Here is a 12221-nt window from a genome sequence, read left to right on the forward strand (position 1 = left end):
GATGTTGGGAGCTTAACTAGTACATTTCTTTCCTAAATATTGTAGCTGGAGGTGAGAGGAGACTGGTAGTCACATGGTCCCAGGACTCTGTACTGTGCCAGTACGGGAACCTTAAAATACAGACTCCAGGATGTTAACCAACACCTGGGAATAAGGAATGGATCCATTGTTATAGACAGGATTCCATGGAAACAAATTAACGAAGTGCAAGGAACACCATGTGAGTGAAAGATTCTGTGTGTCTTGAAGTCTCACCTGCAGTGGGGAGGCCACCTCATTCCTCAACATCGCCTGACACCACCACTCATCACTCTCCCTCTTGCTCTTCTCCTGACCACACTGGCTCCATTTTGAGTCCTGGGTATCCATTCTAAACAGGTGCCTTCCTCAAGGACTTTGCCCTGGCTCTTTCTCCTACAGGGCACACATGTCCACAGTGTTACCTGTACAGATTTCCCTAAGGTCTCTCCTCAAATGTCACCCTGTTTTAGGTCTTCCTGAACTCCCAGTAAAGATAACACCCTATCCACTTTCTTTTATGCCTGCTTATTCTCATCTCATTGTAATTATAACACTTCTACCATGTTACTAATGCCCACTTGTATTAAAATTAACCATGTTTTTCTAATTTTAGTCATCAAACCACCACATGGGACCAGGCAATGATACCCACATTTCAGGATTCCTTCTTCTGGGATTATCAGAGGACCCAGAAGTGCAGCTCCCCATATTTGGGCTTTTCCTCTCCATGTATCTAATCACTGTGTTTGGAAACCTGCTCATCATCCTGGCCATCAGCTCTGACTCCCACCTCCACACCTTCATGTACTTCTTCCTCACCAACCTGTCCTTTGTAGACATCTGTGTCACCTCTACCATCATCCCAAAGATGCTGGTGAATATACAGACACAGAGCAAAGTTATAACATATACAGGATGCATCGGCCAGATCTGCTTTTCCTTACTCTTTGCGGGCTGGGACGATTTTCTCCTGGCTGTGATGGCCTATGATCGCTTCATGGCCATCTGTCACCCCCTGCACTACACGGTCATCATGAACCCCCGGCTCTGTGGACTCCTGGCTCTGCTGTCCTGGATCATGAGTGTCCTGAATTCCTCATTACAGAGCTTAATGTTGTTGCAGCTTTCCTTCTGTTCAGAGGTGGAAATCCCCCACTTTTTCTGTGAACTCCATCAGATGATCCAACTTGCCTGCTCTGATACCTTTCTTAATAACACAGTGATATACATTTCAGTTATGGTCCTGGCTGGAGGTCCCCTTGCTGGGATCCTTTATTCATACTCTAAGATTATTTCCTCCATAATTAGAATCTCATCAGCTGAGGGCAAGTATAAAGCATTTTCCACCTGTGCGTCTCACCTCTTGGTTGTCTCCTTATTTTATTGTACAGTCCTGGGAGTATACCTGAGCTCTGCTGTTACCCAGAGCTCCCACGCAAGTGCAGTGGCCTCAGTGATGTACACGGTGGTCACACCCATGCTGAACCCCTTCATCTACAGCCTCAGGAACAAAGACATAAAGGAGGCTCTGATAAGATTCTTCAGGAGGGCAACTATTAAAGGGACAATTGTCCTGGTGGTGAAGAAGTGCCTTGGTTGTAGGGCTCAAAGCCATGATTTTTGATCATTGTGAAATAGAATTTGCTCCTATGTATTTCCTGAAATATCCATTTCTTAGAATCCACCTTCTTTGTGCAATTTCAGAATACTCCATTTACTAAGTTTTCTGCTCTATCTGATGTACATACAGTTTTCCCCTTGGTCCATTTTCATGTGTTCCCACAATTTCTACCAACCTTGTAACAGAAATATTTGAAAACTTCCGTATCTTTTAATAGAACACCTTGATTTCTTAAAAATGACTTCTTTTCAAATGACACATATCATGCTAAGTAAAATTTCCCTAGACTTCCTGAAGGAATAACCATGAGTTGTATTACTCATATGGATAAAACCTCACTTGGCACCTAACACCTTTTATATAATTTCATCATAGAGGAAAACATGAAATCACAGTTTTCACTTTGAATCTGTTGTCATTCCTTTTCACTCCTTAATTGCTCTTCCCAATGACATAGACTTTATCATCGTTTCCTTTAAGCCTAAGCCTATGGATAGTGATGGTATAGGCTAAGAATGCCTGCGACACTCACCTGGACCCAAAATACTTGTGACTCAGACCTGAGCCAATGTTATGGATGAAATGTTTCTTTTCATTATTATTGTTGTTGTTGATGATGTTGTAAAAATATAATTAACGTCATCTTGCATTAGTTTCAGGTGTAGAATGGAATGATTCAATATCTGTATATATTGCAAAGTGAGCAGAATAAGTTCCATACACAGTTACAAAATTTCCTTCAGGATGACAATTGTCAAGATCCCCTCTGCTAGCTACTTTCAAACCTACGACACAGTTTCTTAGTTAGAGTCACCATGCTGGGCATGACATCCCCATGACTTCCTCATTTTATAACTGGAAATTTGTACCTTTTCACACTTTTGCCCATTTCACCCACTCCTCATGCCCTAGCTCGGGCTCCTACTAATCTGTTCTGTTTACCCACAAGTTTGGTTTGGTTTTGTCTCGTTTTTAAGATTCCACCTATAACTGGGATCATACGGTATTTGTCCCTCTGCCTGATTTATTTCCTTGAGCACAGTGCCCTCAGGGTCTATCCATGTTGTCACAAATGCCAATATTTCATTCATTTTTATGGCTAAATTGTGTGTGTGTGTGTGTGTGTGTGTATATATATATATATATATATATATATATATATACACATATATATAATTTTACATAAATTTATATACTTATATAAATATTGTATAATATATTATTTATAAAATATATAAATATTTTATATAAATATTTTATGTATATAATATACCTATAATTTAATAGATGTGGCACAATTATTTTATTTTAATTCCAGTATAGTTAACATACAGTGTCACATTAGTTTCAGGCATACAATATAGTGATTCAACCTTCCATACATCACCCAGTGCAGCACACTTACTTTATCCTTTCATCCACTGATGAACATCTAGGTGGTTTCCACGTCTTGGCTATTGGAATTATGTTGCCATGAAATGGAAGTGTACATGTGTTTTTGAATTTCAGTTTTTGTTTTCTTCAGATAAATGCTCAGAAGTGGAATTGCTGGATTAGTATTTCTAATTTTAATTTTTCAAGGAAACTCCATACTGTTTGCCGCAGTGGCTGCCCCAATTTACATCCCCACAAAGAGTGCACAAGGTTCCCTTTTCTCCACATCCCACCAACACTTGTTGTTTCTTGTCTTTTGGATACTGACCACTCCAAGAGGCATGAGGTGATATCTCACTGTGGTTCTGATTTGCATTTCCCTGGTGAGTAGCGATGTTGAGCATCTTTTCGTGAACCTGTTGGCCATCTGTGTGCCTTCATTGGAAAAATGTCTATTCAGACCCTCTGTCCATTGTTTAGTCATTGTTTATTTGTTTGTTGATATTAAATTGTATGAGTCCTTCATATATTTGGGATATTTACCACTTATCAGATATATAACTATCAAATATTCTTTGCCATTCAGGAGGTTGCTTTCTTATTTCATTGATGGATTCCTTTACCATGCAGAAGTTTTTAGTTTGAAGTAGACTCTGTTTTTTCTTTGCTTTTGTTCCCTTGCTTTTGGTGTCAAATCCTAAAAATCATTGCCAAGACCATCATGTTTTCTTGTAGGAGTTTTATGGCTCTGGGTCTTACATTCAGGTCTTTTATCCATTTTGAGTTCAAGCCCTATATTGGGAATAGAGACTACTATAAAAATAAATAAAAGGGGCATATGGGTGGCTCAGTCAGTTAAGGGTCAGACACTTGTTTTTGGCTCATGACATGATCTCAGGGCATGGATTCAAGCACCATGTCAGCTCCATGCTCAGTGGGGAGTCTGCTTAAGGATTCTCTCTCCCTCTCCCTCTGCCCTTCTCCTGGCTCACCCATGAGTGCACTCTCTCTGTCTCTTCCAATCAATAAATCAATCTTTAACAAAAAATAAATAAAGTAAGTAAGTCACATTTATATTTTAGCAATGGCAAAGTCAACTTTTCCATTCCATTTCAGCAATGGAGCAGAAGCTCCAAATTGACTTTATTCCTTTTTTCTTCCAGTTAAGGTTAGATTTTAACACAAAATGCCCTTACTCAGGAGGAGAGAAATGAATTAATTCAGAAACCAAAATTTGCTTTCCTCCAAAACAATAAATGTCTATATTACACACCTATTTCTGCTTTAACAAATTACCACACAAGAGGCATCAAAGAAACAAATTTATGCTGTTACTGTTTTGAGGGTCAGAAGCCTGAAATAAGACTCTGTGGGCTAAAATCAAGATGTCTGCAGTGCCTGGTTCCTGCCGGATGCTCCAGGAGAGTCTCTTTTCTTTCCTATTAACATTTCTAGTGAAAACAAGTGTTCTTTGGCTCATTGCTCTTTCTCCATCTTCAAAGCCAGAGACATGGCATCTTCCCATCTCTCTCTGATCCAAGTATCCTGCTTTCCTCTCCCACATTCAGAGGACCATAGAGATTACCCTAGTTCCACCTGCATAATCCTGGCCAACCTTAGATTAAGATCAGCTGCTTAGCAGCCTTATTCCATTTGCTACCTTAATCTCCCTCTTCCTATGAAAACTTAACATAATCAAAGCTTTTAGGTACTAGAATGTGGATGAGTTGAAGAGGCTCTTGTTCTGCCTACTAGAAAGACTTTTCCAAAAGTATTTTACTTGGTGCCACTCAAGGGTCCTTATATAAAAGAAACAAACACAGAATTTATCACAGCCCCTGGAATGACTGCATACACTAGTCAGTCAAAATTTTATGCAAACACAATTTTTTTTTGTCTTGCAAAAACCTACAACCACCTGCACCTTACTCTACACAGGTCCACAGCCTTGATATTCAAAGAGTGGTCCAGTGACCACGACCTGCAGCATCAACATTACTCAGGCACTTGTTAGAATCGTTGAACTCCTGGGCCCACCAGCACCTGCTAAAGCAGAATCTGCATTTAATCTAGAATCCTAGGTAATTTGCAGGCACTTTGAAGTTGGAGAAGTGCCGGTCTAGACTGTTTTCATACATTCTCAATCTATCTTTGAGGAAGGGTCATTATCTGTGTTGGGAGCTCTCCTGCTCAGTGGAGGGGTTCAGCAGCATCCCTCAGACATTGCCAGATGTGCCCAGGGGAAAAAGACCACCTCTGGTTGGGACCACTGGCACAGAGATTGAAACCTGGGAACAACCTGACAGAATGCAAGCAAAGCCCATCCTTTTTCCAATGAAAACTTTGAGGAGATCATTAAATTCTTCAAGCCCCATGTCTCCATGGGGAATGGAGTTCATTCTACTACTTCCTCATAGAATGGACTTCTACAAAAATGAAATCAGCCAACACCTATATGGTGCTAAACTCGCATTATAGTGCAGAAAATATCTAAATATATCTGTTACAATTAACAATCATTTTATAAGGATATTTAAGTCATATCCTGAACTTGCAATAGAAGTGTGAAATTCTTAATTGTTTTGGCAAAACTGTCACAAAGCCAAGGAGTGAAGAGTCCAGGGTTTTATATTAAAGGAACAAACTTAGCATCTTTGTTGAAAGAAAAGAAACATTCTAGAGATATCAGGGGTTGTGTTACTACTACAATTCAGTGCTTTGAAGGACCAAGGGACCAAGTCAGGACCAATTCCTCAGTCTTAAACAGGAGAAAATGTTCACTCAGGAGTGAGATAAGGTGCTGGGAGTTTAGATCTCTGAAAGGCAGAAGAAGTCATATAAAAAGGGTAAAAAAAAATGACTTCAGGGGAGCCTGGGTAGCGCAGTCGTTAAAGCGTCTGCCTTCGGCTCAGGGCGTGATCCTGGTGTACCGGGATCGAGTCCCACATCGGGCTCCTCTGCTGTGAGCCTGCTTCTTCCTCTCCCACTCCCCCTGCTGTGTTCCCTCTCTCGCTGGCTGTCTCTCTCTGTCAAATAAATAAATAAAATCTTTAAAAAAAAAATGACTTCACCTGCCTTGTCACCCAGCCTCCTAGGAACAGAAATTCAACAGGAAAAGTTTCCTTTCTGTCCACACTAGTGTCCCACAGGGAAATCATGTGCTTAAAGATGGGAGAAACAAGAGGGAAATGTGCCTAATGAGCAGACCGAACCAGCTGTAAATACTCCTCTGTTGCAGTCCCACAGCACAGGCAACCTCAGACTGGACAAGACCCAGTCGTTTCTTGTGCAGTCCTAAGTGTGGATGGGTTTGACCCATTCCTGCTCTCTTGTCTGGGGACAGAACTTCATCCTCCATCATCTACCAACCACACAGGTATTTGGATGTCCATATAGAGACCTTCCTTGCAGAGACCCCATCATGATGAGTTTTACCACCCAGTAGGGACTGCAGGAGAAGGTCAAGAGAATGAAAGTTCAGAGCATTTACCTGAGTCACCTGAGGGCCAATACAGCCTAGCCCAGAGCTGAGAGTTTGCTGTGGCTGTTTGCTGACTTGATTAAGAGATTTATTGATTGATTCATTTATGTATTTATAATGTTAAAAATGGAAGTGAATACTGAACTCAGAAATGCAAGGTTCAGTGTTAACCATTAAATCATTTTAATCGGAACCCAGTCATTAGAGGGATGGGAAACATGTAATTAGAACATAAGTCCAAGGATCTTTGCAGTTAACCAGAGTAGAGAAGTCAAGTATTAGCTGTGGCGGGATATACAGTGAAAGTGAAATGAGGACATGTCTTTTCTTGTCTAAGATGGGACATATTGGACTACATTTCTGTACTAAGGAGAAAAATCCAGATGAAAGAATTCTGGCAGGTACATCTATGCAAGAGCAGTCCATGAAACATACATATCACAGTACCTCCTCTTTCTTCAGTATTCAAATGAAATTTTTTATATAGATTATGTGGAAAAGACTATGCTAATGAGCTTCCTTTACAATGACCTCATTACCTGTGAGCCTGAACACAGTCTGGCTTAGCTCGCCACCCACCTTCTCTGTTGAAAATTGTCTGTGGGAGTCTTGGTGTTTGCATAGTGGGGTCGGAGGGGTTTTATTCCTGTTTTTTATTGTGTTCTTTCAAGCAAAGATTTACTGGTTATTTCACCAATTTAGCTACTTTCCATTTTGCTTTTTTATATATGTGTAGATGTATTTGTGCAGAATGTCTGAGTGTATATATTTTGGGTTTTAAAGTCCATAATTTAGTCATAGTATGTTCCATACACTGATTTTTTACTTTTTTGTTTGTCTGTTTGTTTGTTTGTTTTCCAAGAAGAATTGACCTGTCACCTTAGTATTCTTCATGTTCATACTTGTTTCCCAAACTCTGAAAGTGCATGTCCTTCTGCATACTTATTACTCACAAATCACCCTTTATAGATATATTCCAACTAGTGTTCACATCTTTGTATTCCTAATTGTTCCTTTTGTCTTTTCATTATTGGATCTCTTTCAAAATAGAAATGCCATCACTTGAAAGGGATTCTATTTTATGTTTGACCTAGAAAAAACGTTACCTTCCATAGACATGCTTGTCCCATATCTCTTATTGTGACATGAAATAAAACTTTAAATACCACTTTCTCTCCACATTAAAAGACTTTTTCATACTCTTTTATTCCCAAGTCTTTGGCAATCTAATGTAGATTTGGACTCATGTAGAGTTCATTTAATTATTACTCTTTTAAATGTCTTTGTTCAACAGTTGGTTTTGGACCTTCCTTCAGTTTCATTTCAGACTTCGTTTTGAGCCACTGTGCTTCACCTAAGTGCTGTTTCACTGCTCTCCTTTCTTTCAAAAGAATTCATTTCTTTTAAAACTATTCTATGTTATGCACACTTACACATTCACACCCTTTCAATTAGAATGTATAAAAAGACACCTTTGTGTGTCATAAGTATTCTTTATGTTCCGGGACAGCCTTTCTTTCGAGCTTCTCTCCGCAGTCCTTCTGACTCAGGAGTACCTTCTACATGTCCTTCTGGTCAACAAGTGTAATGCTGATTCATTATTTCAACACTCACATGATATTTCGTGGTGTGGCTGTGCCATTTACACTCTTTGTGGTCTTTCATATTTGTTTCTCATTAAATTACTACTATATCAATGCTACTAAATATTTTTAAACACGTAAAACTATGTTTCTCAAACAAAAGTGATTTGTCCCCCAGCAGACATTGAGTAATGTTTGAAGACATTTTGGGCTGTCACACTGGGGAGGGGTGCTGGAGGCCAGGGATGCTCTAAACATCCTAAAATGCACAGGACACATGCCATCACAGAGAAGGCTCTGCCTCCAAATGCCCATAGTGCAGATATTGAGAAACCGTGGGGTAAAAAAATCTGTACTTTAAAAAATATTTAAAAAGTAATCTCTACACCCACCATGGGGCTTGAACCTACACCCCAAGCTCAAGAGTCCTATGTAATACAGACTGAGCCAGACAGGTACCCCAAAGAACATCTGTATTTTTAACATTTTTAACTGTCTTCAGAGCCTCCCCAAGATGCTGTGACACCTCACAATTCTGACAGCAAATGTAGAATGTACCCCTTTGTTAATTGTTCAAACGTTCCAATCCCAATCAATGTGACAACCCTGAGTGTTTTCTCAGGGGAATGGGTATGAAAGACATTTCTGTGGATTTTTTAAGCTATTAGTGAGCTTGAGCAATGATTCTTATATTTGATTACCATGTTAATTTATCTATTATTACTATGCGTCCACATATTATATGCCTAATTGTCTATATTTTCAGCATTTCAAATAATTGTTGTAAATCATAGTTTTTCTATTGACTTTTAGATAGATATATTTGGCCATAGTATAGTTTTAAATGTTTTAAAAATATATCTACCTTCTAATTCTGAGTTTCTTGCCTTAATTATAATGGTTTCCCTCCTGTGATTTTTATATGTAATTTCTAGATGCATATCTAAAATGAAATGGTTACTCCTAAACTAAGGTTTACTCCTTCTGGTTTTTGTGAGATGTGTGAGATAAGGAACCACTGCACTTCCTTTCCGTGGAAAGCTCTTTGTGCCAACTTCCATTCATCAATCCAATCTTTGCCAACTAAATCCAAATGCAGCTATGTCATATATTAAATGGCCATATATAATGAGACCTAATTCCTGATTCATTCAACATATACTAAAAGAGCACCTGTTATGTGCCTAAAATTTCTAAGAACTTTATGTGTAATACCCTTCTATTTCAAGGTTTGGAAGAATTTTAGTATTCATCCATGTTGATTTGATGGGATTATTGCTCCTATAGATCCTACCTCAGTTAGTTCTCAAAACTCCCTTCAATACTGTTGAATACAGACCTCTTCCATGAGGTCTCTGTTCAAATGTCAACTTCTTAGCTGAACCTCGATTCACAATGTAACTCCCCATCCACTCTCTCCCTTAAATAGCTTCTGTTTTTTCATAACTTCTGCCCCCATCTCATGATTATTTAATCTTTATATATGCTTCTATCCTATCACCATCATTGAATTGTAGGGATTATTGCTTTTCAGCACCCTCTACTTTATGACTAGATATTTCTGAAATATGGTTGACACTCTATACATTCCTAAAGTACATTAAATAATTTCTTATTCAAATTGTACAAAAACTGACCTTTTGGGGAACATCTGATGTGGTGCTGGAAATTCCTAATAAGAGAGGAAATAGAGATCCCATCAAGGGGCCCAGATCCAACCACAAAATATTGATATTACATACCTTGACTGGACAATATAAATTTTATCATTTCTTCATTATGAGAAATGTCCATTTGTGGTAAAATTAGTCATGTTAGTATCCCCTTTACTGCTAGTCACCTCCACCACATGGAACCAGGAAATGATACAGGAATTTCAGAATTTCTTCTTCTAGGATTTTCAGAGGAACCAGAACTTCAGCCCCTCCTATTTGGGCTTTTCCTCTCCATGCACCTGATCACTGTGTTTGGAAACCTGCTCATCATCCTGGCCGTCAGCTCAGACTCCCACCTCCACACCCCCATGTACTTCTTCCTGGCCAACCTGTCCTTTGTAGACATCTGTTTCATCTCCACCACCGTCCCCAAGATGCTGTGGAACATCCAGGTTCAGAGCAAAGTCATAACCTATTCAGGCTGCATCACCCAGATGTATTTTTTCGTACTGTTTACAGGATTAGATGTCCTTCTCCTGACTGTGATGGCTTATGACCGCTTTGTGGCCATCTGTCACCCCCTGCACTACACGGTCATCATGAAGCCCTGGCTCTGTGGACTGTTGGTTCTGCTGTCCTGGATCCTGAGTTTCTTGCATTCCTTGTTAGAAAGCTTAATGGTCTTGCAACTGTCCTTCTGTAGAAAGGTGGAAATTCCCCACTTCTTCTGTGAACTCAATCAGATGATCCAACTTGCCTGCTCTGACACTTTTCTTAGTAACATGGTGATGTATTTTTCAGCTATGCTGCTGGGGGGTGCTCCACTGGCTGGGATCTTTTTTTCTTATTCTAAGATAGTTTCCTCCATACTTGGGATCTCATCAGCTCAGGGCAAGTATAAAGCATTTTCCACCTGCACATCACACTTGTCAGTTGTCTCCTTATTTTCCTGTATGAGCCTAGGAGTGTACCTTAGCTCTGCTGCTACCCAGAGCTCCCACGCAAGTGCTGTAGCCTCTGTGATGTACACAGTGGTCACACCCATGTTGAACCCCTTCATCTACAGCCTGAGAAACAAAGACATAAAGAGGGCTCTGATGAGATTCCCTGGGATGGCAGCTCTAAAAGGGTCAATAGTACTGGACTGAAGAAGTACCCATATTGGCAGGGCCTGAGGCCTTAGACAAAAGTTGTGAGATTGTGGAAGTAGAACTTGCTTTGCTAATTTATTTCCTATAATTCTGTCTTTTTGGTTTTGACCTCTCTGTTACAATGTATGTAACTCAACTTTATTAAGGTTTGTGATATCTCTGATACCCAAGAGATTTTCCCTTTGTCATTTCTGTACTGTCTCAATGTTATTCCTAACTTTGGATGTAAAATATTTGGAAATTCTCACCTATTTCAAAGGACTACATAGATCTGCTAAGAATAATTTCTTCTCAAATGAAATATATCTTGGTGAGTATTTTTCTTTTGTTTGATGAATACTGCTTCTATGGAAAATCTACTCTTGGCAACCACAGTTATTTATATGTTTATAACAGAGAAAAATCTGAGACCATGTGCTTCACTTTTGTGAATATCATTTCTTTGTGTATCACTACGTTCACTGCTGTGCCAGAGAATGCAGACTCTGACGTACTGGTGGTTCTAGCTGCTCATGGGGATTTTTCTACACATTAGGATCCTGTCGTTACACAGCTTGTGTCCACCATGCTTATCAGTCACTGGCAAAAAAAAAAATGATAATAAAATATGTGTCTCCATGTGTAATCTACACAGAGAGACAAATGTGGGAAAAAATAGATTGACATAATATGGCCTTAGAGTCAAACTTGCTTTAAGGATGATGAAGCAAAATATTAAATCATACACTTATTGGATGCAAAATATTTCTTTCTTAAGAACTTTACCTACCTATTGAATTATGGAATATCAGGGTCCATCTGTAAGGTGTATTTATTAACATGAAAGATGGGTGGCATGTTTAGGGTCTTATTAAATTACGTTCTGGTTTCTGGTTGAACATTTCCAGTGCTACATACAAATATGATTCCTTCCATTTCTCTAAACAAAATATCCCCCACTATTTGAAATTTTGCCCTAATCTCTAAAGGTGCAGCAAATGAACAATATCATTATCATCCATTATATATCATCCTCATAATAACAGAATGACTCACTAGCAAGCTTGGATTCCTGTCCAATATGTGATTCAGAGTCACAAGTTTTATGCATGTCCTTCCTACCTTTCCATGTTACTTTGAAAGGGCCTCAGTGGACTCATTTTTAATACAGTTACATGAAATAAACTTGAAGAACACAATAATCATGAATGCATCACCTTTTAGCAGTTCTCCAAAATAAACTTAAATATCAGAATGATCATGAATGTTGCTGCAAGCAAACCACCCTGAAGGCAAATGGCTTGTAATGTCTTTAGCATCAAATGGAATTGTATGGTAATGAGTGGTTCTAATCTC

The 12221-nt window shown here is 39.1% G+C and overlaps 2 protein-coding genes across 2 annotated transcripts; both read left to right on the top strand.

Annotated features, from left to right (window-relative positions):
* The first annotated feature begins 649 nt into the window (after positions 1-649).
* Positions 650-1645, top strand: LOC123796701 (olfactory receptor 7A10-like). Its single transcript, XM_045804211.2, has one exon. It carries the CDS (start codon positions 650-652, stop codon positions 1643-1645), a length of 996 nt encoding a protein of 331 aa, XP_045660167.2.
* Positions 1646-9866: 8221 nt separating this feature from the next.
* Positions 9867-10883, top strand: LOC123796700 (olfactory receptor 7A17-like). Its single transcript, XM_087867725.1, has one exon. The coding sequence runs from the start codon at positions 9867-9869 to the stop codon at positions 10881-10883; it is 1017 nt and encodes a 338-aa protein (XP_087723851.1).
* The last annotated feature ends 1338 nt before the right edge of the window (positions 10884-12221 follow it).

Source organism: Ursus americanus, chromosome 14 (assembly GCF_024610735.1).
Source record: "Ursus americanus isolate L20-20 chromosome 14, mUrsAme1.1.p, whole genome shotgun sequence".
Taxonomy (NCBI): domain Eukaryota; kingdom Metazoa; phylum Chordata; class Mammalia; order Carnivora; family Ursidae; genus Ursus; species Ursus americanus.